General features: G+C 43.4%; 2 protein-coding genes and 24 non-coding genes across 26 annotated transcripts in view; 25 read left to right on the forward strand and 1 right to left on the reverse strand.

Moving 5' to 3' along the window:
* The window catches only part of mfsd4aa (major facilitator superfamily domain containing 4Aa), a 43,412-nt gene extending 34,092 nt beyond the window's left edge, over positions 1-9,320 (forward strand). The window contains exons 7-10 of the mRNA XM_034533153.1: positions 7,681-7,828; positions 8,006-8,076; positions 8,190-8,310; positions 9,094-9,320. Coding sequence (XP_034389044.1) covers positions 7,681-7,828; positions 8,006-8,076; positions 8,190-8,310; positions 9,094-9,170 — 417 coding nt within the window. The 3' untranslated portion in view covers positions 9,171-9,320. The remainder of the gene's footprint in view (positions 1-7,680; positions 7,829-8,005; positions 8,077-8,189; positions 8,311-9,093) is intronic.
* On the forward strand, positions 199-271 carry trnaf-gaa. Its single transcript has one exon. It is a non-coding gene; the product is annotated as a tRNA-Phe (tRNA).
* trnaf-gaa lies at positions 471-543 on the forward strand. Its single transcript has one exon. It is a non-coding gene; the product is annotated as a tRNA-Phe (tRNA).
* Positions 743-815, forward strand: trnaf-gaa. The gene has a single exon. It is a non-coding gene; the product is annotated as a tRNA-Phe (tRNA).
* Positions 1,037-1,109, forward strand: trnaf-gaa. Its single transcript has one exon. It is a non-coding gene; the product is annotated as a tRNA-Phe (tRNA).
* trnaf-gaa lies at positions 1,309-1,381 on the forward strand. The gene has a single exon. It is a non-coding gene; the product is annotated as a tRNA-Phe (tRNA).
* Positions 1,603-1,675, forward strand: trnaf-gaa. The gene has a single exon. It is a non-coding gene; the product is annotated as a tRNA-Phe (tRNA).
* On the forward strand, positions 1,875-1,947 carry trnaf-gaa. The gene has a single exon. It is a non-coding gene; the product is annotated as a tRNA-Phe (tRNA).
* On the forward strand, positions 2,169-2,241 carry trnaf-gaa. Its single transcript has one exon. It is a non-coding gene; the product is annotated as a tRNA-Phe (tRNA).
* On the forward strand, positions 2,441-2,513 carry trnaf-gaa. Its single transcript has one exon. It is a non-coding gene; the product is annotated as a tRNA-Phe (tRNA).
* trnaf-gaa lies at positions 2,735-2,807 on the forward strand. Its single transcript has one exon. It is a non-coding gene; the product is annotated as a tRNA-Phe (tRNA).
* trnaf-gaa lies at positions 3,028-3,100 on the forward strand. Its single transcript has one exon. It is a non-coding gene; the product is annotated as a tRNA-Phe (tRNA).
* trnaf-gaa lies at positions 3,300-3,372 on the forward strand. The gene has a single exon. It is a non-coding gene; the product is annotated as a tRNA-Phe (tRNA).
* Positions 3,572-3,644, forward strand: trnaf-gaa. Its single transcript has one exon. It is a non-coding gene; the product is annotated as a tRNA-Phe (tRNA).
* On the forward strand, positions 3,866-3,938 carry trnaf-gaa. The gene has a single exon. It is a non-coding gene; the product is annotated as a tRNA-Phe (tRNA).
* Positions 4,138-4,210, forward strand: trnaf-gaa. Its single transcript has one exon. It is a non-coding gene; the product is annotated as a tRNA-Phe (tRNA).
* On the forward strand, positions 4,432-4,504 carry trnaf-gaa. Its single transcript has one exon. It is a non-coding gene; the product is annotated as a tRNA-Phe (tRNA).
* On the forward strand, positions 4,704-4,776 carry trnaf-gaa. The gene has a single exon. It is a non-coding gene; the product is annotated as a tRNA-Phe (tRNA).
* On the forward strand, positions 4,976-5,048 carry trnaf-gaa. Its single transcript has one exon. It is a non-coding gene; the product is annotated as a tRNA-Phe (tRNA).
* trnaf-gaa lies at positions 5,248-5,320 on the forward strand. Its single transcript has one exon. It is a non-coding gene; the product is annotated as a tRNA-Phe (tRNA).
* trnaf-gaa lies at positions 5,520-5,592 on the forward strand. The gene has a single exon. It is a non-coding gene; the product is annotated as a tRNA-Phe (tRNA).
* trnaf-gaa lies at positions 5,814-5,886 on the forward strand. Its single transcript has one exon. It is a non-coding gene; the product is annotated as a tRNA-Phe (tRNA).
* trnaf-gaa lies at positions 6,086-6,158 on the forward strand. Its single transcript has one exon. It is a non-coding gene; the product is annotated as a tRNA-Phe (tRNA).
* On the forward strand, positions 6,358-6,430 carry trnaf-gaa. The gene has a single exon. It is a non-coding gene; the product is annotated as a tRNA-Phe (tRNA).
* On the forward strand, positions 6,652-6,724 carry trnaf-gaa. The gene has a single exon. It is a non-coding gene; the product is annotated as a tRNA-Phe (tRNA).
* A 3,760-nt stretch (positions 9,321-13,080) lies between the features above and the next one.
* On the reverse strand, positions 13,081-22,981 carry elk4 (ETS transcription factor ELK4). Its single transcript, XM_034533615.1, has 6 exons — positions 22,773-22,981; positions 18,632-18,846; positions 15,716-16,471; positions 14,767-15,006; positions 13,421-13,540; positions 13,081-13,326 (listed from the first exon to the last, which is right to left on the reverse strand). The coding sequence occupies exons 2-6, from the start codon at positions 18,836-18,838 to the stop codon at positions 13,228-13,230; spliced, it is 1,422 nt and encodes a 473-aa protein (XP_034389506.1). The 5' UTR covers positions 18,839-18,846; positions 22,773-22,981; the 3' UTR covers positions 13,081-13,227.
* Between the last annotated feature and the right edge of the window lie 3,888 nt (positions 22,982-26,869).

Genomic DNA, 26,869 nt, shown 5'->3' on the forward strand with positions numbered 1-26,869 from the left:
ATAGTGCCTGGATGTTTACAATATCTGACTCACACCAGCCTGATACTTTTAAAACTTGAGCTAAGCTATTCTGATGCTAGTCGACAGCGTCAGATCAACTTAATGCTTTTACGAAAGTGTCTGTTCCCTGAAATGTGCAGCAATTGTGTAAAGATGTTTTTTATTCCATCTGAGTGCCGCTACCGACATTGATTTTGTGCCGAAATAGCTCAGTTGGGAGAGCGTTAGACTGAAGATCTAAATGTCCCTGGTTCAATCCCGGGTTTCGGCAGCTGGAAGCTGACTTTTGGGGACATAGTGCCTGGATGTTTACAATATCTCACTCACACCAGCCTGATACTTTAAAAACTAGAGCTAAGCGTAAGAGCAACTTGATGCTTTTAAGAAAGTGGCTGTTCCCTGAAATCTGCAGCATTTCTGTACAGATGTTTTTTATTCCATCTGAGTGCCGCTACCGACATTGATTTTGTGCCGAAATAGCTCAGTTGGGAGAGCGTTAGACTGAAGATCTAAATGTCCCTGGTTCAATCCCGGGTTTCGGCAGCTGGAAGCTGACTTTTGGGGACATAGTGCCTGGATGTTTACAATATCTCACTCACACCAGCCTGATACTTTAAAAACTAGAGCTAAGCGTAAGAGCAACTTGATGCTTTTAAGAAAGTGGCTGTTCCCTGAAATCTGCAGCATTTCTGTACAGATGTTTTTTATTCCATCTGAGTGCCGCTACCGACATTGATTTTGTGCCGAAATAGCTCAGTTGGGAGAGCGTTAGACTGAAGATCTAAATGTCCCTGGTTCAATCCCGGGTTTCGGCAGCTGAAAGCTGACTTTTGGGGACATAGTGCCTGGATGTTTACAATATCTGACTCACACCAGCCTGATACTTTTAAAACTTGAGCTAAGCTATTCTGATGCTAGTCGACAGCGTCAGATCAACTTAATGCTTTTACGAAAGTGTCTGTTCCCTGAAATGTGCAGCAATTGTGTAAAGATGTTTTTTATTCCATCTGAGTGCCGCTACCGACATTGATTTTGTGCCGAAATAGCTCAGTTGGGAGAGCGTTAGACTGAAGATCTAAATGTCCCTGGTTCAATCCCGGGTTTCGGCAGCTGGAAGCTGACTTTTGGGGACATAGTGCCTGGATGTTTACAATATCTGACTCACACCAGCCTGATACTTTAAAAACTAGAGCTAAGCGTAAGAGCAACTTGATGCTTTTAAGAAAGTGGCTGTTCCCTGAAATCTGCAGCATTTCTGTACAGATGTTTTTTATTCCATCTGAGTGCCGCTACCGACATTGATTTTGTGCCGAAATAGCTCAGTTGGGAGAGCGTTAGACTGAAGATCTAAATGTCCCTGGTTCAATCCCGGGTTTCGGCAGCTGGAAGCTGACTTTTGGGGACATAGTGCCTGGATGTTTACAATATCTGACTCACACCAGCCTGATACTTTAAAAACTTGAGCTAAGCTATTCTGATGCTAGTCGACAGCGTAAGAGCAACTTAATGCTTTTACGAAAGTGTCTGTTCCCTGAAATGTGCAGCAATTGTGTACCGATGTTTTTTATTCCATCTGAGTGCCGCTACCGACATTGATTTTGTGCCGAAATAGCTCAGTTGGGAGAGCGTTAGACTGAAGATCTAAATGTCCCTGGTTCAATCCCGGGTTTCGGCAGCTGGAAGCTGACTTTTGGGGACATAGTGCCTGGATGTTTACAATATCTGACTCACACCAGCCTGATACTTTAAAAACTAGAGCTAAGCGTAAGAGCAACTTGATGCTTTTAAGAAAGTGGCTGTTCCCTGAAATTTGCAGCAATTGTGTACAGATGTTTTTAAATCCATCTGAGTGCTGCTATGGACTTTGATTTTGTGCCGGAATAGCTCAGTTGGGAGAGCGTTAGACTGAAGATCTAAATGTCCCTGGTTCAATCCCGGGTTTCGGCAGCTGGAAGCTGACTTTTGGGGACATAGTGCCTGGATGTTTACAATATCTGACTCACACCAGCCTGATACTTTTAAAACTTGAGCTAAGCTATTCTGATGCTAGTCGACAGCGTCAGATCAACTTAATGCTTTTACGAAAGTGTCTGTTCCCTGAAATGTGCAGCAATTGTGTAAAGATGTTTTTTATTCCATCTGAGTGCCGCTACCGACATTGATTTTGTGCCGAAATAGCTCAGTTGGGAGAGCGTTAGACTGAAGATCTAAATGTCCCTGGTTCAATCCCGGGTTTCGGCAGCTGGAAGCTGACTTTTGGGGACATAGTGCCTGGATGTTTACAATATCTCACTCACACCAGCCTGATACTTTAAAAACTAGAGCTAAGCGTAAGAGCAACTTGATGCTTTTAAGAAAGTGGCTGTTCCCTGAAATCTGCAGCATTTCTGTACAGATGTTTTTTATTCCATCTGAGTGCCGCTACCGACATTGATTTTGTGCCGAAATAGCTCAGTTGGGAGAGCGTTAGACTGAAGATCTAAATGTCCCTGGTTCAATCCCGGGTTTCGGCAGCTGGAAGCTGACTTTTGGGGACATAGTGCCTGGATGTTTACAATATCTGACTCACACCAGCCTGATACTTTAAAAACTTGAGCTAAGCTATTCTGATGCTAGTCTACAGCGTAAGAGCAACTTAATGCTTTTACGAAAGTGTCTGTTCCCTGAAATGTGCAGCAATTGTGTACCGATGTTTTTTATTCCATCTGAGTGCCGCTACCGACATTGATTTTGTGCCGAAATAGCTCAGTTGGGAGAGCGTTAGACTGAAGATCTAAATGTCCCTGGTTCAATCCCGGGTTTCGGCAGCTGGAAGCTGACTTTTGGGGACATAGTGCCTGGATGTTTACAATATCTGACTCACACCAGCCTGATACTTTAAAACTTGAGCTAAGCTATTCTGATGCTAGTCGACAGCGTCAGATCAACTTAATGCTTTTACGAAAGTGTCTGTTCCCTGAAATGTGCAGCAATTGTGTAAAGATGTTTTTTATTCCATCTGAGTGCCGCTACCGACATTGATTTTGTGCCGAAATAGCTCAGTTGGGAGAGCGTTAGACTGAAGATCTAAATGTCCCTGGTTCAATCCCGGGTTTCGGCAGCTGGAAGCTGTCTTTTGGGGACATAGTGCCTGGATGATTACAATATCTGACTCACACCAGCCTGATACTTTAAAAACTAGAGCTAAGCGTAAGAGCAACTTGATGCTTTTACGAAAGTGTCTGTTCCCTGAAATGTGCAGCAATTGTGTACAGATGTTTTTAAATCCATCTGAGTGCTGCTATGGACTTTGATTTTGTGCCGGAATAGCTCAGTTGGGAGAGCGTTAGACTGAAGATCTAAATGTCCCTGGTTCAATCCCGGGTTTCGGCAGCTGGAAGCTGACTTTTGGGGACATAGTGCCTGGATGTTTACAATATCTGACTCACACCAGCCTGATACTTTAAAAACTAGAGCTAAGCGTAAGAGCAACTTGATGCTTTTAAGAAAGTGGCTGTTCCCTGAAATCTGCAGCATTTCTGTACAGATGTTTTTTATTCCATCTGAGTGCCGCTACCGACATTGATTTTGTGCCGAAATAGCTCAGTTGGGAGAGCGTTAGACTGAAGATCTAAATGTCCCTGGTTCAATCCCGGGTTTCGTCATCTGAAAGCTGACTTTTGGGGACATAGTGCCTGGATGTTTACAATATCTGACTCACACCAGCCTGATACTTTTAAAACTTGAGCTAAGCTATTCTGATGCTAGTCGACAGCGTAAGAGCAACTTAATGCTTTTACGAAAGTGTCTGTTCCCTGAAATGTGCAGCAATTGTGTACCGATGTTTTTTATTCCATCTGAGTGCCGCTACCGACATTGATTTTGTGCCGAAATAGCTCAGTTGGGAGAGCGTTAGACTGAAGATCTAAATGTCCCTGGTTCAATCCCGGGTTTCGGCAGCTGGAAGCTGACTTTTGGGGACATAGTGCCTGGATGTTTACAATATCTGACTCACACCAGCCTGATACTTTAAAAACTAGAGCTAAGCGTAAGAGCAACTTGATGCTTTTAAGAAAGTGGCTGTTCCCTGAAATCTGCAGCATTTCTGTACAGATGTTTTTTATTCCATCTGAGTGCCGCTACCGACATTGATTTTGTGCCGAAATAGCTCAGTTGGGAGAGCGTTAGACTGAAGATCTAAATGTCCCTGGTTCAATCCCGGGTTTCGGCAGCTGAAAGCTGACTTTTGGGGACATAGTGCCTGGATGTTTACAATATCTGACTCACACCAGCCTGATACTTTTAAAACTTGAGCTAAGCTATTCTGATGCTAGTCGACAGCGTAAGAGCAACTTAATGCTTTTACGAAAGTGTCTGTTCCCTGAAATGTGCAGCAATTGTGTACCGATGTTTTTTATTCCATCTGAGTGCCGCTACCGACATTGATTTTGTGCCGAAATAGCTCAGTTGGGAGAGCGTTAGACTGAAGATCTAAATGTCCCTGGTTCAATCCCGGGTTTCGGCAGCTGAAAGCTGACTTTTGGGGACATAGTGCCTGGATGTTTACAATATCTGACTCACACCAGCCTGATACTTTAAAAACTAGAGCTAAGCGTAAGAGCAACTTAATGCTTTTAAGAAAGTGGCTGTTCCCTGAAATCTGCAGCATTTCTGTACAGATGTTTTTTATTCCATCTGAGTGCCGCTACCGACATTGATTTCGTGCCGAAATAGCTCAGTTGGGAGAGCGTTAGACTGAAGATCTAAATGTCCCTGGTTCAATCCCGGGTTTCGGCAGCTGGAAGCTGACTTTTGGGGACATAGTGCCTGGATGATTACAATATCTGACTCACACCAGCCTGATACTTTAAAAACTAGAGCTAAGCGTAAGAGCAACTTGAGGCTTTTAAGAAAGTGGCTGTTCCCTGAAATCTGCAGCATTTCTGTACAGATGTTTTTTATTCCATCTGAGTGCCGCTAACGACATTGCTATTGTGCCGAAATAGCTCAGTTGGGAGAGCGTTAGACTGAAGATCTAAATGTCCCTGGTTCAATCCCGGGTTTCGGCAGCTGGAAGCTGTCTTTTGGGGACATAGTGCCTGGATGATTACAATATCTGACTCACACCAGCCTGATACTTTAAAAACTAGAGCTAAGCGTAAGAGCAACTTGATGCTTTTAAGAAAGTGGCTGTTCCCTGAAATTTGCAGCATTTCTGTACAGATGTTTTTTATTCCATCTGAGTGCCGCTATTGACATTGATTTTGTGCCGAAATAGCTCAGTTGGGAGAGCGTTAGACTGAAGATCTAAATGTCCCTGGTTCAATCCCGGGTTTCGGCAGCTGGAAGCTGACTTTTGGGGACATAGTGCCTGGATGTTTACAATATCTGACTCACACCAGCCTGATACTTTAAAAACTAGAGCTAAGCGTAAGAGCAACTTGATGCTTTTAAGAAAGTGGCTGTTCCCTGAAATCTGCAGCATTTCTGTACAGATGTTTTTTATTCCATCTGAGTGCCGCTATTGACATTGATTTTGTGCCGAAATAGCTCAGTTGGGAGAGCGTTAGACTGAAGATCTAAATGTCCCTGGTTCAATCCCGGGTTTCGGCAGCTGGAAGCTGACTTTTGGGGACATAGTGCCTGGATGTTTACAATATCTGACTCAAACCAGCCTGATACTTTTAAAACTTGAGCTAAGCTATTCTGATGCTAGTCGACAGTGTCAGATCAACTTAATGCTTTTACGAAAGTGTCTGTTCCCTGAAATGTGCAGCAATTGTGTAAAGATGTTTTTTATTCCATCTGAGTGCCGCTACCGACATTGATTTTGTGCCGAAATAGCTCAGTTGGGAGAGCGTTAGACTGAAGATCTAAATGTCCCTGGTTCAATCCCGGGTTTCGGCAGCTGGAAGCTGACTTTTGGGGACATAGTGCCTGGATGTTTACAATATCTGACTCACACCAGCCTGATACTTTAAAAACTAGAGCTAAGCGTAAGAGCAACTTGATGCTTTTAAGAAAGTGGCTGTTCCCTGAAATGTGCAGCAATTGTGTACAGATGTTTTTAAATCCATCTGAGTGCTGCTATGGACTTTGATTTTGTGCCGGAATAGCTCAGTTGGGAGAGCGTTAGACGGAAGATCTAAATGTCCCTGGTTCAATCCCGGGTTTCGGCAGCTGGAAGCTGACTTTTGGGGACATAGTGCCTGGATGTTTACAATATCTGACTCACACCAGCCTGATACTTTAAAAACTAGAGCTAAGCGTAAGAGCAACTTGATGCTTTTAAGAAAGTGGCTGTTCCCTGAAATGTGCAGCAATTGTGTACAGATGTTTTTTATTCCATCTGAGTGCCGCTACCGACATTGATTTTGTGCCGAAATAGCTCAGTTGGGAGAGCGTTAGACTGAAGATCTAAATGTCCCTGGTTCAATCCCGGGTTTCGGCAGCTGGAAGCTGTCTTTTGGGGACATAGTGCCTGGATGTTTACAATATCTGACTCACACCAGCCTGATACTTTAAAAACTTGAGCTAAGCTATTCTGATGCTAGTCGACAGCGTAAGAGCAACTTAATGCTTTTACGAAAGTGTCTGTTCCCTGAAATCTGCAGCAATTGTGTACCGATGTTTTTTATTCCATCTGAGTGCTGCTATGGACATTGATTTTGTGCCGGAATAGCTCAGTTGGGAGAGCGTTAGACTGAAGATCTAAATGTCCCTGGTTCAATCCCGGGTTTCGGCAGCTGGAAGCTGTCTTTTGGGGACATAGTGCCTGGATGTTTACAATATTTGACTCACACCAGCCTGATACTTTAAAAACTAGAGCTAAGCGTAAGAGCAACTTGATGCTTTTACGAAAGTGTCTGTTCCCTGAAATGTGCAGCATTTGTGTACAGATGTTTTTTTTCTTTAATGATGTATTTTTTTACCACATGTGCTTGTGTTTAATTCTAAAACTACATTTTCAAATGTGGTTCATGCTCAGGGGCATCTGACAGTTATGCTCAGACTCAGCAGTCAATATCAAAGCTGTGGCGTTTGAATGTTCTCCAAGTCTGCAACAGATGTTTTGATGTTACTCCTTTTTCCCCTCATTTTAGGAATTCTGTGAACTAGCAGAACTGCATTACACACCACAGTCAAACACTAGTAACTTTAGTAGTAATTTTATTTAAAACAGCTTTTCAAACAAATCTGGATTAGATGATGTTAATTTCAGGTGAAAAAAGAAGAATTTAGGTAAATAGATTGTACATGTAAATCACTTTTCTAGTCTTCCGACCACTCAATGCACGTTAACATTACTTGTCATGACCCATTCATTCAATGTTGGCAGGTCCTACCATGCAAGGTATCACCTGGCCTTCTACATGAATGGGTATGATTATCTAACATGCATCATTGCTGGACTAACCTGCAGAGGCCAATTGGGGTTAAGTGTCTTGCCCAAGAACTCATCGGCAAGGACTATCGGAGCTAGGGATTGTACTGCAGATCATCTGATTGAAGGACTGCTCTTCCACTGAGCCACAGTCCAAAAGTGCTCCCTTTTGGCATTTGTTTTGTTCTTGATATACATATGGATGAGGTTCTGCAAGTACTACTATGGTGGCGTTGGATGTTTGCTGAAGAACACAGACTTTTGTTAAATTAAAGTCATTCTCTCACTCGTACTGCCTTTCGGTCTGCTTCTTCCAGGTCGGAGTCATACTTGTGCAGTGCCTGTTGTTGATCTTGTACACCAGCGGTGTGTTTCTCTTCATCGGTACCTGCGTTTTGGGACTGTGCATCAGCAGCGTGTTCCCGTCCATGCTGGCCTTTACAGAGGACGTGCTAGACTACAAAGGTAAACTGACCATTCTGACTATTACATAGGTAGGTAGTACTAACCTCACTGTGAAGAACAATTGGTCACAGGATCAATTCAGCGCTGTTACTTTGAGGGTATTTACTTATCTATTTATTGATGAATAGTCCTTTTAGTCCTCCTTAACTATATATGTCTATTTCTTGTGTGTTTAAGGTTGTGCTACAACTGTCCTGGTGACCAGTGCCAGCACAGGAGAGATGCTGCTGCAGCTGCTTGTTGGATCGGTAAGACATTTTTCTATGTTCTGTAGTGGCTACACTGCTTTCCAGCGTTGATTGCAGAGTCATTGCGCAGTCAAATAATATCCCACTGTGTTTGTGTGTGTTTCTACCCTCAGGCGATCCACAGTGGGGGCAGTTACACCTTCATGTTGTGTTGTACAATATCATCATACATTGGCTTCTGCCTGTTCCTGCTGCTCCTCTATGTCAGGCACAGACACAGAAACCGCAGCACAGGTAAACACACATCAGGCGGCCACACAAAGAGGGCGGAATTAAAATGCAGTAACACTATTTGTTTGGGAATAAAAATACAATACATGCTTTAAAGATATCAGATTTATTGTATACATATTAAATGTGTGTCTATATATATATATATATATATATATATATATATATATAGGGGCTGCACAGTGGGGCAGTGGCTGTCACCTTACAGCAAGAGGGGCCAGGATACAATCTGGTTCTTCTATGTAGAGTTTGCACGTTCTCCCTGTGGCAGCACGGGTTCCCTCCGGGTTCTCCGGCTTCCTCCCACAGTCCAAAGACATGCAGCTCGGGTTAATTGAAAACTCTGTGAATGTGAGTGTGAATGGTTGTCCGTCTCTCTATGTGCCCTGTGATGGACTGACGCCCTGTCCAGGTGAACCCTGCTTCTCACCCAATGTCCAGCGTCCCTGCGACCCTAAATAGTATAAGCGGCTTGAATAAAGGAATGGAATATATATAAACAATATACAGTCAGGTAAAGGAAAATGTGGGCGGTTAATGACATATTTTTGTTATATCCATTGAAATAAAGCTAAAGGTCTACACTTCAACCACATATTGACTGCTTTATTTCAAATCAATTGCAGTGGTGCACAATGGCAAAATTAGAAAAATACTTGCTTTGAGAGATCAGGATGTTAATGTTTTTGTGTAAATGCCAGCATTCATCAAAAGCCAGCCGGGATTCAGTTCTCTTGTATCGATCTCTCTGCTGAGTCAATCTAATCGACACCGTTTCGTTCTCAGATTCATCTCAAAACACAGACATGAAAGAGAGGCCCGAGTCGGGACGTTCTGGATGCGAGGGGTCCCCGAGAGACTGAGGGGTTAGTCCAGTGGACACACATGGCCAAGCGGCTCTGCTGTGGCCGATGGAAAGGGAGCATGAGAAGAACCATCTCTGGACGTTCCCACTGCAGCCTCGGAACAGGAGCGTCATCTCGGCCTCCTCCCACTGAACATTTTTTTAACCTAAAGAAATGTACTTTCAAGCCTGCCGATCAATTTTTGACACAACCCTTGTGTCCCACACCATTTTTTTCTTTTATTCTTCTTTTGATGATTTTGGCTATGGTAATGCCCATGGCATGATTTGGCAAGGGGGAATTAGGGATTCTGGAAGTTCAGCCTTGTCTCCTATAATTATTTTCTAATAAAGTATTCCCGAAATAGGCTCTTAAGGACAAAACTGTCCCCATTGGAACCCATAAAAATCATGTTTGATCCTACGGCGATTGAACCATAAAATCATACATTTGATTTTATCATGCTTTCAATCTAGAGCCCTGCCTTCAACATTTTAGGTTTTACTGTTTTCCACCTGATTGAGACATTTTCTCAGTGTTGTTGCTTATCATTAACATATCCCAGACTGTGTGAAAAATATATACACACACATATATACACTTATACATGTGTGTGTGTATATATATATAGTATACGGTAAATAATCAAATGTTTGTGTTGCTATTGTTTTCAAAAACTGTAATTTAAAGGGTTAGAATTCTGAAAATGTATTATTTGGTTAAAATAATATAAATAAGACTGATGTTGGTTAAATGATTTACCTCAGTGAAAGTGCAATATTAATTTAGAATGTGTTTTTGTCCTTTGAGCCAGCGATCATCTCTTGCAGCACCGTATATAAAAGACACTTTAATGATCAAGTATTGCCTTTTTCAGTGTGAATGAGAGTGTCTCGTCTGATGTCCGCTCCGTTGATGTCGAAACATCTGCAGCACCTTCGGTTGCCACAAGTTAGATTTAAGTAAGCCCTACATTAATAACACCAGAATACAGAGACGTAATTAGTGAAGAGATCTTTTATTGGTCTCACTTATCTCTTCCATAAACAATTCCTCTACACCTCTCAAACATCAATATAGCCACTTAAGACAAGTAGCTTGTAAACATCTTAAAAAGCATCAAATAGAAAACTGGACAGAACAAAGCAAGATCTTTCTTTTTCAACATTTCAGGGGGCAAGTTGAAGGGAAAACATCATCAGAAGGTACAAATGAAGAAATATGCTAATAACAAGACTTACTGGAGGGAAGTTTCAAATGGGCTTTGGGGTTGTTATTAGCTATTATTATTAGCTATTTTATAGTTTTTCATCAATGTTTCTGCAAAAATGCAATATAAGCTGCCAATTCTATTGGACTTTTGTATAAATTCAAAAACATAAATATTTTGTGGTCGTGCCCAATCACCAATCCTTGGTTATATATATTGTACAAGTTCAGATTTACTGTATAAAATACGAAGTGCATAATTGTATCCTCCCTTTGGGAAATCACACGTCTCAGTAAAGCACGCCTTTCATCAAAGAGGAAACCAGAGTCGTAGAAAAGCGACAGAATCCAATACTTACAGGAACCCCCGAAGTCTTAAGTGCAAACGTTCCATCACGACATTTGCATGTACAATATTGACACTATCAAAACACTTTACATAGAAAACATAGATTTAGATTTCTCCCCATAAGGCTTCGATTCCCAAAAAAATAAACAATGCCAGCACGGGGCAGCCGCCTCCCAAACACACCAGAGGGGAACGACACGAGGACGCGCACACATGCACAGAGAGAACCCCGAAGTAGCGGACGTCTTAACTATCTGACCGTTACAAAAATAGAATAGAACAATCTTATCGTTCTACTGGCATTACAGGAAAAATGAAAGATTACATAAAAATAATTAACAGGTTTTATATCTCTACTTATATCCTTTGAGTAAATCTGCAATCACAAACACTTATAAGCAGTTTGGAAAGAGAAGTGGCGGCCGACTCTTAAAACATGGCCTGATTAGATTTACACGCTGCTCTGCATACTGAGCCATGTCTGTATGTACATGTATGCATCCCGAAAAACACTGCGGCGCATCGAAGGTCCGGCAGCACGATAAGCTGCGGGTGAGCCGCAAAAATAATCACCCCAAACTTTTCTGGGGCTCTCGTTTGGTCAAAGATATGGCATAAAGACAATCAGGAGATGCGAGTGTGTACTGCGTTAATGTTAGAACTCCGCCCACATTTGGGAGCTAAACTTGGGCTGTGGTAAGGCACCTTATATCAATGTGATGGACTGTAGGTTGGGGGGGTTGAGCGCGAGACCTACACGATTCGCTGGTCATCCATCCCTGGGTTAGAAAGGGACACTTGGGTAAAGAAACACTTAAGCATGTTCTTTCCAAGCGTTGTGTAAACAAGTGCAATGTGCCACATTAATAGGATAGAAATGTGGTATCTGCGTCTTTGAGTCTTTGTCTCAGACTTATGGCTTCAAAAGTCATTTATAAAACAGGCGTGAACCTTTCATGGCTAATCATCTAGAGGGGTTTTAGGGCAAGGAAGGTGATTCGATGCTCTACAAGCTTCTCTTAAACAATTTTTTTAATATATATATATACAGTCCTCGGATTAAAGGTTGGCTAAGGCTTGGCAAAGGTTGAGGCTAGACTGTCGAGAGTTTAGCCTCATAGATTTGGAGGTTCCATCTGAGATTTTTTTTTAAGAATCACGAGCAACATATATCAGAGCCCATTAAATTAGAACAAAGAAAACAGAGCTGAGCTGTGGACAATCAACAAGGTTTCACGTCGACATTTTAGGAAACACACTTAAAAATATCGATAACGCTCTTGTGGTATCTTCATCATTATCATGGTCATGGTATGTTAAAGACATAACTTAACTTAACTTAGCAAAGTTGAAAACAGCTAACCTGGCTCCACCTTAAAACACCTCTTAAACTTACTGATTAACGTGTTAAAATTGCGTAAAAGTGTAAAAAAAAACCACATTGTGGTTTTACAGGTGTGCTGGAACTACTTTTTGGCAAAGAGCGGTTGGCAAGCAACCAGCAGAAATATCCCCAGGAAGTCACTGCTCACCAGCCAAGTAGTATTCTAGCACAGCTGCCTTTAACAATCTAGAGTTCGTTAAAAAAAAAAAAAGGCAACAACAGAGAAGTAAGAAATACAGGATTTGTGTGCTGTTGCACAGAGAAGGGTATGGCTTCGCTTTCTTTTGTTGTCACCTGAAAGCTTATCGGCTGCACTGGCTTTTAGGGCTATACTTACTGTGTGTGTGTGTACATATATATACATACACATACACACACACACACACACACACACACACACAGGCAAGGTTAAAGGTTCAAGCTCAGATTATGGCCACATGTCCCGATAAGAAAGTCAAGGTGAAAGTCCTCGTTGGGTACGGCTATAGCTATCCAACATTTCACACTGAGGCATGTGAGGCGAGGTTGAGGGCTGGGTCAAAGATAAAAGAGTTTGCAGGTAAACATGCATATTATAAGGTTAAAGCACTACCCTTCAACGAGAGTAAAGGTTAAGGACAGCACAAAAAAGGAACAGAAGCAGAAACATGGACGGTTTTCCTTTTTTTTGGCAGCAACACTGTTGTACTGTCTATGTATGAAGCAGATTGTCACTGCTGAGGGGCCAATGCACACACGCCGACTGTTGCCATGGAGATTCCTCACTCCTATTCATTGTGACTTGAGGATCCAGACGTGCGTGAGGGGCTGTGGAGTCAGTGTGTGTGTGTGTGTGTGTGTGTGTGTGTGTGTGTGTACAGGATGGTATACGTCTAAAGGTTCTAAAAACAAACCAAATGGGTTACTGTCGTCCGTCAAAACTGGACTGCCAACGTCTCCTCCTCCTCCTCCTCCTCCTCCTCCTCCTCCTCCTCCTCCTCCTCCTCCTCTCCGCTCGTCTGATTGTAGTGTGAATTCACTGGCAGTGAACTTTAAAGCACCAGAGCGCTGAGAAATGGCAATGAGCCCCAACGTATTTGTCCTTGACGTGGGGCAGCAGAAGATGGGGGACGGTGTCTGGCTGTCTGTTACTCCTATGTCCTCTGAGGGTCTGGGGTGATGGGGCCGGGCGTGTTGGTCCCATCCATGCTGTGCATAGGGATCTGGAACTGAGGGGTGAGGACCGACGGAAACTGGAACAGAGCAGTGTGCGTGTGTTAGGACACTTTCGACAAATGCAAGCACACAGAGAAATGCAGAGACACGAAAAGAGACTCTTGTACTAACTTGGAACAGGTGGGCTCCCTGGCGCCGCGTGGCTGGGCTGAGGGGAGCGACCGGACTGAGTGTGCTCCAGAAGTGGATGTTGGACAGCAGTGGGCTGGGAGTCAGCAACAGAGTGGGAGTCTGAGGAGGGAGACAAACAAGACAGACTCAGTGTTGTTGCATTGGAGCCCGACAGCGTTGGCTATACTGCCGGATGTTCGGGTGTGGTTTGTTCATTAGACGGCACTGACTGAGCAGTTCTTTCAACAATCTAAAAGTTTAGTAGGCGGGCTTAAGAGCGGGGACGACATCTTCCCACAAAGCTACCTGGCCACATCCATGAACAAAAAGCGTGAATGAGTTCGTCCCTGGTCTGGTCAATAATTAGAATTCACCTCCGACAGCAGAGCACACTCAGATGAGCTATGCTATCTATGAATTGTGTGAATGAATTGTGGGGACGAAATTGAAGAAGCTGCCAGCAGCTATTCTCCATGAGCATCGATGTTGATCTCGTGCCTGAGGCCCAACGGAGACAGACCAGAAAGAAGAACTCATTCATACGTGAGCTGACTGGCAGTCTGAAGCTAGATCTTGTGATCAAGCCTGACCTGACCTGATGGGGAGGGACGGAATAACAACTGCATTATCTGAACCAGCCAATCTACTTAGACTTCTAAGTTCTTGTAGCAGTGGTAGCACACACACACGGTCATGTGGCCTACAAATGGCATCACCATGGACAAGAAAGAGCCCAAGACCAGGAGCTACCGATTACTGCTGCACTGCTGCCACCTGCTGGTCAGCATCAGTAGAGTCTGGAGGTTCTCTGTGCAAAGTCAATTCTGGGTTCTATCCAGTTTGACAAATAAATCCAAAGCAAACACCTACTACCTGTCATATACAGTCCATTTCCTCTTCATATTCTTTCATACGCCTATATAAATGTTAGACAAATTATCTAAAATACAGTATCACTTCAACAGGCAGAATTATGCTCGGGCCAACTTCTATGATCAAAGAGCTAAACCATAAATCCATTATTGGTAAACGACTTAGTTTGGATGTTCAAGGTTTTAAGGGACGCTGCCTTGGTTTTATCTTGTGGGAGGAAATACATTAGGAAAAACAAGACTATTGCAAACACTGGATCACACAAGGACCAGCTCTAAGGTGTTTAATACGATTTCATCCAGCTAGCATGGGAATATAACATTTGTTTAGAAGTCTTATCATTTACTTATTATTATTTACTGTTCAAACTCTGTCTGTAGGTGAAATTCTCAAGACATGTTTTGCTTCAGTAAGCGTTTGCCTCAACAAAGTGTCCGCCTGACCACGGATGAGGACGAGTCGAGCGCTCTAACCTGCAACATTGCTGGCGTGAGGGAGGCAGTCGGTAGAGACGGGCTGCAGAGGTTCATGGGGGAGAAGTCGGAGGCGGTGACCAGCAGAGTCGGCGGGCTGATCTGCAGGACTTTCGGCGGCTTGCGTGACTTCATCGAGCTCAGAGTGCTGAGCATGGTGCTGCTGCTCAGGGACGACGAACTGGTTTCAGCGTCCACGAAACTGGTCTCGTCCCCGGACAAACCCGTGCCACTGTCCACCTGGTGGATAACAGACGGATAACAATTTCTACATGCATTTCATTAAATCACTTTTGCTTTACACTTAGACCTATAATAATATATATTACAAAAGGTATTTGTGTGCTTTGGGTAGTATACACATCTTAACAGTGTCGGTAAGAAAAAGTGTAATCTGGATGATGGAACGTGTTGCGCACACTGGCAGTATACCAACACAGTTCTGAAAAAAGCACTTTGAACTATCGGCTCAGCACCAAACAGACAGTGAACACAGAGGAGCATTCAGCAGACAGATATTTCCCTCAGGAGTTAGTGGAAACCAAACCAGAGCTAAAAGGAAAACTTATATTAGACTAACAAACATGCTGAGTGCGTGAAGAGGCATTTGCTGACCATAACAATCAACTGATAATACGTCCAAGTTTGGTTTGGTTTACCGCTTGTATCCACTGTGTGCAAAAATCAGTTATTGCCGGTTTAAAGTTGAAAAATACTGACAGTTATTATATATTAAGAGTTTATCACTCAAAAACTGAGCCATTCTGCTTCATTAAGACTGTGTTTTGATCAGATTTGTGGTTTAATGTAAGTAAACGACTGTCGCCACATTCTGACATTTTTGTTCATCTAGGTCCCCGAAGATTACAGCCATTTTCAAAATGTAATTCTATTATTTCCTCAAGTACTAAAGTATCATTGTGTGAGATGAGTTTGCATGTTTACTCGCCTTCTCATGCGCCCGAGCGTCTGAGCAATATGGCGCTTGGGATTGAGAAGACCCCGACTCCATGTCGGTGTCAATCACCAGCTCCTGGGACGAGTCAGGCACGAGGCTCGGAGACGGGCTGATCGAGATCAGGTCCGGGAGGCTGAACACCGGCTCCGCTGGGCGGATGTGTTCAAACGAGTAGACGGACTGGGGCAACAGGGAGTGTGAGCGGATGTCCCCGGCCCTCGGGGGTGGTGCTCGCATGTGATCCAAGTGGTTGGATATTAGGGCCGCTTCCATGGCAACTTGAGTGGACTGTGCTGGTGCTGGCTTCGGAGGGGCGTTTCCAAACTTGATGACGGACGGCAAAGCAGCCGGCTGCTGTGGCTGAGGCGACTGCTCCCGTATCTGGGCGGCGGCAGCGGCGAGACCTCTCTTGTCGGCCAACTTCTCTGCCGGGTTCTCTATTTTGATGGACTTGAAGAGCTGGCGTCCATTTTGCAGCGAGTTGAGGGTGAAGGAGGTGTACAGGCCGGAGTGGATGTAGTCGTTGCGGTTCGACTGCTTGATGCTGGAGCCCAGGGCCGCTGTGCTACTGCGGTCACCCGACTCACCCTCCTGCGGGGTGCTGTCTCCCCTCTTTAATAGGTGAGGGAGGCCCTCAGCGCCCACATCCACGCCCTCCGTTCGGGTAGGGGCCTCTCCTTTTAGGATGTCAGGATAGGACACGAAGCGATAGACAAACTTCTGACCGTTCACCTTCTTTATGATGTTCTTGTAGACACAAAAAAGCAGATGTTAGTTAACTCTCTGTAAAATCTGTAAATAAAATAAAATATAAAAATTCATTTAGTTTCATTCAGCCAGAAAACCCATAGAAAGAGCATAGACAAAACATTTCTTCACACAGTACGCCTCTACCACAGAGTCACTAGGGGTAAAAAAAAAATATATATATATATATATAAGCGAGAGACAGCATAAAAAAGGCCTTGTACGTGGGACAGCTCTGTCCTCCCTGTCTGGACCAAACTAGCAGCCACTCACGCTGCAGCCAAACCAGCGCGGCCGTGCCCAGAACGCCCACGAGGTCAGGCTGCTGCCAAACCGCCAGCAGAGTGGGACAGACGGCACTCTGCCTGTATTCCGCATGTCAACGAGCAGTGGACTTTAACCATCAAGACGCAGTTAGGGCGACTGTGGGTCAGTAGTTAGCAGGTCCGTCTTTTAATCAGGGGGTTGGCGGTTCAATCCCCGCCCTAGTCGATGTGTCCTTGAGCAAGACACTTAACCCTGAATTGTTCCCTGTAGCTGTGTCTACAGTGTATGAATGTAACATTGATTGTAAGTCGCTTTGGATAAAAGCGTCAGCTAAAATGTAATGTAATGTAACTTGTGCTTTTCTAGGAAACGCCCCCCTCCAGAGTCTCCAGCGGCTGCTTCCCAACACGTTATGTAATTGGTTGAATTATGACTGACAACTTAAAGAAATATATATGATTGCATATGACAGACCATCTGTTTACTCCAATCTTTTTTAAAAAAAAATATTTTGGATACCGGGAGTGGAGCACAATATAAGGGTGCTGAAACCCTTATACCCGTAATGTTGTGGTCTACTTTTGGGCAATAAGGTTCTGTGTCATATACGTCTGAAGATATCAGCTATCAGCCACACTCGTGGTTCTCAGTGTGCACTGTAGCTGCTGAGCAAACATTAACATTAACAAATGTTATAAATTCACAGAGCGGCATGCTCGGAGCTGAATGATCCCGACTAAGCTTGTGATCTTCTTAAGAGTGTAACTGAGGGATTGGGACTTTTATTTACTATCGGCCAACAGCTGTTGGTCGGTGCTCCGACTGCTGTCAAGCTACAATTTGTTTTATTTATTCGAACTGCGGGCTCTTCTCTCTCTCTAACTCTCTTTGGCTGAGTGTACAGATGCCTGTTTGCGATCTGTGTTTGCCATTCAATTTGTAGTTTGGCTAAATTGTGAAATAACTTCTGGTGCAGCTGAAACATTCTAATTAAGAGAAGCCTACTGATTGGTTTGGTTCTGCCGAGTTCAGTTGAAGGGGACCATCAATGCAGTGGTGGTTTCTGGCTCAAACCCTTCAAATACTGCGGTTTAAATCAGGGTACACCATCTTTAACTCTTTGCCCGTTTCAGTTACTTAACAGTGAAATAAATTGGACGGGTAAATACTTAAGATTAACTGTGTATTATGTTTTCATGTTGTGATGCCATTAGAACCATACTGTAGAGCTGACATTGTAAAAGCACTGCTACTTTTGCCTGTGCACCACCACTAATTTGGAAAACACACCCTGATTTTACTCCGTAACCAAGCCTAAAGACAATCCGGCAGTCACCAGCACCACAAACATCTGTGAAGACATTCCTCAGCAAACAAACATGCACCACACCCGTCGCATCTTCTCTCACAATTTCAGTTTGACTGGGTGTAAATGTTACATTATTGTTCATCAAGAAATGCCCTCAGGTAAAAAAAAAAAATGAATATACTGGATTTTTCTTATGACAGCCTAATGCATTAACACCACCAGCTACCAACCCAAGCGTTGCCATCTAGATAGTCGGCGAGTCACCGTTCAAAGAATTGCTCAAGCGCTCAACGTATTTATGTCGTTAAATAGCACTAGGGTCCGGTAATGGCATTTTTTTCTGACATTGCTCTGACCAAAGAGACCAACGTCAAACAAAAACAACAGAAAAAGGCTGTGATTCATCTGACATTTGTGTTAGGCAAGGTTATTAGCGAGGTTGTGTGTCCAATCAGGGTTCCTGTGGGAATGACCAGGCTGGGACATGGAAGAAAACCACAATGTATGGAGCACAGACAACAGCTGGCTAGATCACCTCGAACCAACTGCTGTGCAACAGACGGGAGAAAGTCTGAGGTGTTTACCTTGTCGTAGTAGTAGCGTAGAGCCCTGCTGAGTTTGTCATAGTTCATGTTGGGCTTGTTCTTGCGGGCTCCCCACAGCCGGGCCACCTCCTCGGCTTGCAACAGTTTGAACTCCCCTTCCTCATTGGTCCAGCAGATCAGCTGGTCATTACTGGAATCCAATAGGAGCTGGAGAAGGAACTGCCACAGGGTGACAGAGTTGTCCATGTCTCTCACTGAAAAAAAGAAAAGTTATAGAAGAGAAAAATCATCAGACTCATGGACCCACAGCACAATAGGGCACAAAAGGTATGAGCACAAAATCCCATCCGATTGCTCCTCAATAGAAAGACTTGATTGAGTCATCCTCGACTGTATCTTTAAAAAGAAGAAACCCCCTCAAACCTCAATGGCCATTCATTGGATACCTAAACGTACTGGCAGAAATGTGGCGGAATTGCTGTAAATGGACATTCAACAGCCAAAGAACAAGAGGCTGTTTTACAAGCCCAGGTGCTCAGTCTGGCACAAACGCCATTTCCCCCCTATGATGATAATATTAATACCATACACCATGCTGAACAAAAAGAGCAGTTTCATTAACAGCTGGATGAAGTCAAACACCTTCCATGCCGTTCCCTTCTGGAGCCCAGAGCGTAAATCTTTTGATGCCTTGATGAGGGGGGACTGGATATTAAAAAGGAAAGGTCCCTGCTCAAATCAGGTTTTCAGCTTTCGAACGAGTGACACTATTCTTGTTCGTGCGATGATGGTGAAATACTGTCACATGACTCACGTTAAACTATCTATTCAGAAAAATGAATTGACACCCAATCAAAAATGCTTGCTTTTTCTCTCGCTTTCTTTCTGTCAAGGACACCTATAAAGTGCGGCTCTGTGATGTGGCTACTGGTCGAGGCCAAACATCTTGCTCACATCTGGCTTCTAAAGAGCAGCAGAAAGCCCATGGCCATGAAAGTGAAATGAAAATGCCCCTCACAGCGAGAGGTAGAGAATGACATTCATGGAGAAGTTAATTCAAACCACAGGGGGTCGAGGAAAGCCACTCACAAAACTCCCTGCAAGGATTGTTAGCCTCACATGAAAACAAAATCCCCATTTTTCTATACTGTATTGTCAATAACCAATCATTTGAGAAATAATATTATAATGACTATGTTCTACAGAAGGCATTCTACATTAAATTAACTGGCTAAATACTGCCGGCCTGTCCACATTTTACAATTCTTACGATATAATTTTTACTGGAGAAATGTCAGAAGTATGTTTGTGATTATAACCTACGTACTATATTATGAAGCCTTACTTGGACAATGGAAAAGAAGAACAATTAGATTACAGCTTTTATTGGGACTGCTGTAAAGGTTACGTAAATTGTAGGTTGTAGACGAGCAAATGAAAAATAAAATAAGATACAAATAAAAAGCAGCCTTATGCTTATGTTTTACTGTACTGCCTTAATTGTTAACCTCACGTTGGCTAAGGTGAAACCCCCATCGAGAATTGTCTTTGAAATTTACCGGTGGCGCAGCCTTTACATTTATTATTTTTCTTTGCGCAATATCCTATGCCGAGCTCAAACGTCTCACTCAGGTGTTTTCACTTAGGCTGATTAGACCTCTCAGGACTGTGTGGGCGTGTGTCCCTCGCTTATGATATGCGCTACTCCATTTGATTCTTTTAGGGCGTGTGTGAGACGTTTTGTGGCCGTGCTGCAGCTGGAATAAGCCAGCATGGGAAAACCAGTGCATCAATCTCAACCGATACATTAATTGCAATCGTTCCAACAAGTCAATCCAGCTGGGTGCACCTCTGAAGTGGGGGGGGGGGGGGGGGAGGGATCACATGATTACATGCTGTCCAGAGGAATGGTGACAGGCTCCTCGTTTCCCCAGAGGAAAGGCTTCCCAGGAGATAAAAGAAAGGGGGACGGTTGGGTTGGGCTCACGCTGTGAGCGACAAAGAGAGTGAACCCAAAACATGGGGGACAGGGTCGGTATTTACGTAGACCATTGGTGTGGGTGGGTATTTTTAGAAACATCAAGCAGTACATAACTATTAAGTGTCTCGTGGAGAGCGGGGCCGGCCTTTTGTCTTCGGAGCATCTTCAGCGCTGCTCGTCCTGCTGCCTCTCTGCATCTTGACAGCTTGCAGTTGCTGGAAAGATGGCAGAGGAGGAAACCTACGTCCCGTGACGGTTCGGTGGGGGTCAGATCTAGAGGGTGGGGAGGCGATGAACAAAAAGTCCAACAGTGGTCCCTTTTTTTCACACCGATAACATTAACGATGGCTCAGCGTCCCAATGAGCCAGCCTGCACAATACCAGGGAACGCAGGTCAACAGTTAGGCTGTATCTCCGTTGTTGCTCCTTACACTAGAGCGGTGTCCAGGAAGCAAAACAACCCAGACTTCCGAGCTGATCCACATAGGCCACACAGACCTAATGTAATGAGACTTCAGCTTGGGTTTGAACGATGAAGATAACCGCATGTTCACGATTTAAGACACGTACTCCAGTGTATGCCAGCTGAATGCACCCTGGACAATTACCATTCACCCACCAGTGTGTACACTTATAATCGAGATACAACACATCTACATGTGGGGCGACTGTGGCTCAGTTATGAGCAGGGTCGTCCTTTAAATCAGAGGATCGGCGGTTCGATCCCCAGCGTCGCTAGCCCATGTCGATGTGTCCTTGGGCCTTTGTTACTGCTGATGTGCAGGTGGAACCTTAGCCCCTCCGATGGGTGTGAATGGGTGAATGATGTCCTGTAGTATTAAAGCGCTTTGAGTGGTCGGAAGACTAGAAAAGCGCTACACAGGTACAGGTCCATCCATTTACCATCTTATTTATGCAACATTCCTCCACAAAGGTAAGAACACAATGCGTCGTCAGACCAGAGGCCTTACTAATCTTCCGAGACATTTTCTGTGCTTGTCAGCAGCCATAACCCCATGGAGGCGCACTGGCCCTTGTACCACAGAATTCTAATGTGTATTGTGTTCCGACACGGTTATTGTCCATATTTAACCCAGCATCTCCACTTGTCGTGGTGATGTAAAAAAACAAATAAATAAACGTTCCTTCTGTAATCTGGTTTAGAGCCCATTCTCGACAATCCATTCACATGCAACGCAAGCACGGAAACGGGAGTTGCACACAAGTTTTTGTGCAGTGACTCTCACAAATGTCATGGAGGGCCCACTTTGTTCTGCATGGGAACAATCTCTTCATTTTTTTATAGATTCTTTTTAATCTCCCCTTGCAGGTTTTTGTGCACAATATGTCTTGCAAAACACATCCCAACTCCTGTGGGGTTTCTCTGTTTCCAAGAAGAGCCACACAATAAGTTATTGTCTTTCTGTTGACACATGCTGCCCTTTGATATATTCCAATACTGACCTAGATGTGTTGCTGGATTTTTCATTCGGCCTTCTTGCTATTTTGACTACAGGCCGAATGTGACCCGTGTTCTACTTGTCAGTGTGTGTGTGTGTGTGTGTGTAAGCTTCTTATGGGGACGAGTAAATCTGCCCTGACTCATCCAGACCTTCTGGGTGGGTGGGTTGGTTAGAGAGAGAGAGAGAGAGAGAGAGAGAGAGAGAGAGACTCTCCAACTGTCGTGTTAAAACCGCGGATATCGGGACAAAATAGGGCAGCGTCAAACCTGCTGCCAGGGGAGAAGATTACTAATGAACGTTATGTAACGCCTGACATTGACAGCAAACGTTCCCCACGGAGCGCGGAGATAACGGCGGCTAAGTCGAAGCAGTCGTATAACAAGAGTCATCAAGGCGCTAATGACGCTCGGACCCGGAGCGACTGGTTCCAAGAGTCAAAATCAACACACACACAAAAAAGACCACTTGTTGACGGTAACGTTAGTTTCGTTACCGTCAACACAGACCCCCGGTTATCTACCGACAGTGTAAAGTCGCGGCGTGGTTTCTCAAAACACCGATGTTGTTTTCTGCACGCGGCGTGCGAACAGTCGAGAAGAAAAACAAATCAAGGCATTCACGTCAGTCAGCTAGTTAACATTTAGTTAGTTAGTTAGTTCGTTAACGTTAGTTAGTTGGCTGCAAGTGTAAGTTAGCTGCTCGCTAGCTTCTTGTTAGCTTCACCTGCTAACATTACCTCGCTCGTGCCGCCCGCTGAATTCCCGAGGCGTGGAGCCGCGTCAAAATATTCCCAAAACATTGCCGGTAAGCTTGCTATTGTGCCAGAGCTCAGGAAACAAGTTTCAAGCTGAGTGCCAAGGAAATGCCTCAACATAAAATACATTAAACTGCCTTTGGCTTGTACTGTCGATATATCCTTTAAACAGGAAATAATGTTGCATTCAATGTGCCTCGTACACCTCACAATCGACATCTGTCGCACCCCCAAGTGGCCCTGAGCGCTAAATAGACAAAATCGGTATTTTGCATGTTGTTGTTTCTTAGAGTGGAATTATGCAGCTTATAATGCGCGTATTGATGCATTTTAGCATTATTATTATTATTATTATTGTTATTATGACAATATCTTAACAAAATAGTAACATCTCAGAGAAAAATAGAACATTTAAATTGGCGTTGTCGTCGTTATATTACATTTTATTTCATATAGGTCCACGTAACCTGCACTGTTTCACTGGTTGATGCGCCTCGTATGTTCTCCCAGCCACCCATGTGAGAGAAAATGACCACCTGTTGCTTGTTTGTGTATGTCATAGAAAATTCCGACGTTTCCGAGTCTTCGAAATGTGTCATCAAACTCACGCTGAGATCACTTCCTGCCTTGTTTCTCTGGTTGTGATGTTTATTATGGTGTTGTTACTTTGAAATACCACACAGTTAAACATCATCTACAGATAAAATGAGCCTAGTGTTTATTTCTCCAAACCAGGCTTGTGGTTTACGGCTTGTTGCTACAATCTTTTTAAAAAATTGATAAGAAATCAAAAAAACAATTGTAGAGCGCCTTGTTATTCAAAAAATATTCAGCAAAAGATTAAAACGAATTATGAATTCCTTCATATTTCTACAAGATGAATAAATGCACTGTCAAATAATTTGATCTGGTCCATAAAGTAGGGAGCAACTAATTTTAGTGCTATTTTGTGCTTTAGAAGCACATCCATTGTGAGAACATCATGTTGGCAACTGTTTGTAATTAAATCATTCAAAGAATGAGAGCAAGGAGGTGTATGTGGGGGAAGCAGTTTATTGCCTGAGCAGCATATTCCCATACTGCATTTCTTCCTTCTTCGCTCTTTCTGTGATTTTGTTTAGATATCCGAGTTTGCATTGGGCCAAAAGCATCCCAGGGCTATCACACACATAAGGCAAATTCCCTTTTCTATATGTGATACAAATCATTTAATGGACCTCTCAAGTCATCAACTGTTCTGCTTTTCTAACTGTTTTAGTAACTTTGGTATGACTCTCTCTGGAATAAAATGCCCAATGTCCCGAGAGCTTTCTGTGATCACATTCAAATGCAAACTAGAAACTGTTCTCATATTAGTTACAGTGTCTGCGGTTTATGTTTTTTTTTAATCTACATTTGACCAGTACATTTTTCCTATTATGATTCAGAATCTATTTTTGGAGGCAGTGCTGCATGCCAAGACAGCTGCATAAAAGAACAAACAGCAGACTAAAAAAGAACCCAAAACAAAATCACACAAAAGAAACAAACAAACAGATTTAAACAGCAGTCAGTAGATAACATTAAAAAGGTGTCACAGCCTTATAAAGCAAATGTACCTGTGTTATATTCTACATTTGTACACGGAGGACAAACCGACTCTCTCGTACAAACTGCAATGATCGTTATTGTGAGGATCTCTCATGATCTCACTTCTTCAAAGATTATGAACCTACGTGCGTATATAAGATATCACCATTTGTGACCGGGTTTTTAAACATGAATTTTAAATAATACATTTATTTTGTAGAGCGCTTTAAAAGGTACTCAAGGCACTTAATGCAACACGCTTTGAGTTTACAGTTAAACGAAACTTGTTATATAAAAAAAGTTGCCTGATCTGATGCAAATTATGGTTCAGACCAATGATCATTTGGTTTTCCCCCTTTTTTCCAAATTGGGAATCATACAGCATGATGGATCTCATTGTAGTGATTAAGGCAATTTGTCATAATCAAATTTCAAAATATTATTAAGAATATTATCCCCGACGATGGAAAGTTTATATTCAGATAAACCACTAAGTGGCAGCATATCACACCAGTGTTGCAAGACGATCAAACAAACCCTCAGCAAACAGTTTGAGAACCATGAGAACCAAACGCAATTTCCACACTCACAAACTTTGTGGCCCGCTGCCGCAAAGTATATGAGGGCTGAGGCTGTCCCACTGTCAAATCGTTTGGAGACATTTTGAGCCCTTTATGCACGCTTCCTGTAAATCCACATTTCTGCAGACTTTGCCACAGGGAATATTACCCACAATCCATAGCAATGTGACGTTAAACACAGAGGTTACCAGTGGAAGAGGGAGATATACAAAAAGGTCAACAAAGATGATGTCTTCATGGCCTGACAGATTGCATTTACAGTGACACATTGAGAATTAAAGATGGAACATGAAAACAAGCAGAGATCATGTCTCACAGATTTATTCATTAAACATTTAATTAGGTAATTGAAGCTGTTCTGACAAAAACGAGTAAAAAGATTATTTGACAATGACCTCTCATCTGACTTGGAAACAACCTGGAAGATGTTCAAATCAGGGAGAAAAAAGTATAAAATAAATACCCATAATTGTACATAATATTTTTTTACGTTGTCATGTGCTGTCCCATTCATTCATTACACTATTTGAAGCATTTGCAGGGGGGGCCCAGAGCTTTGGGATCGGGCCTACCTTTGCAAAGGTGGAGCATGTTTTTCTCGCAAGCCATTTAGAATAGACTGGGCTTTTTTTAGAAGGGGGTCTTCAAGAGACAGCTGCCGAAACAGAGCGTGTCAGACAGAATGCAGGTTTATTCCAAACAGATAAAAACAATGTGTTCGAGTAGAAACCCAAAAATGAGCATGGTATAAAGCAACATTAATGTATTTTTGTTTGGCCACCATTCACACATCCTGCAGATGCAGAACAACATTAATGTGAAACATGTTTCTGGTCACGTACGAATGTCAAACGTTCACTTTCCTTTCGCGACTAAATGCTCCTCTATGTTCACTAGTTAGTCGCTAATTGTGTCTGTCTGCTGAAGGGGAACTGCAGTTGGGTTAGAATTCTCCGTTGGTTCATTACTACAAGCAGTTTCTTTTAAATTGCACATAGTCCTTGGATCCAGCATTAAGCTTTTCTTGGGCTGCTTTTCGGATTCCTAAATGAATTCAGTTTAGTTTACAACTAGTCCAGAGAAAAGAAGAGAGGGAGGGAGGGAGAAACCATTTCATACATTTCCCCAAATAAGTTAAGGATGGGCTTAACTAACCCATTAGAATAAAATAACAATGCCCCTCTATGTTCTTATCAGGATCAAAGGATGTTCCTCTCGTAAAAGACAGTGCAGCTCTCTGTCTGACAGTAACCTCTGGTCACAACTGTGGTCAGCTACTGTTATTACACTACAAGCCTGTGGCCATGTTTCATTTCTAACAGCCCCCTCCTTTTCTTTTCTCTCTGCCCTCCTGACCTGGCCCACTTTCCCTTCAGACGCTTGCCTCTGTGACAGTTTAGGAATCAAAACAGCACGGGATGAATCAGATGAGCGGCCTTCTCCGACACTGCTTCAAGCCCCGGATTAGCGGCAGTGTGAGCACAGATTTCTTCGCTTTGAAGCCGACCTGTTTCCTCCGGGTGCTAAACACAACTGGGATGCACCCACAGCCACATATTCCAGGCTGATGTGCGTGAAGATGGAGCTCTAACTTCCCCTCCGCCATCTGTATTGAACTGAGAGATACTGCACCACACTGCAGCAGTTAGATCAGTATTGGAAAGTGGTTACAGGATTGAAAGCTGCCTGCAGCATTTCATTTTTTCTTTTGTGTGTGTGTTTCAGGGACTCACTGGAATGGCCTTGATGTGGATATCCTGCCACCCACTCTGTGCTGTAATTCCTGCTGTCGCTCAGCGCTGCAGCTCAGTCAGATCGGGCGGCATTTCAACGAGACAGTCACAGGATGAGTGAGTAGAAGGCGGGCAGGTAACCGTCAAAGCAAACCAGTATTTAGAGGTTCATTTCAGCTTTATTGTCATTTCTACA

The sequence above is a fragment of the Cyclopterus lumpus genome, chromosome 5 (assembly GCF_009769545.1).
Source record: "Cyclopterus lumpus isolate fCycLum1 chromosome 5, fCycLum1.pri, whole genome shotgun sequence".
Classification (NCBI taxonomy): Eukaryota; Metazoa; Chordata; class Actinopteri; order Perciformes; family Cyclopteridae; genus Cyclopterus; species Cyclopterus lumpus.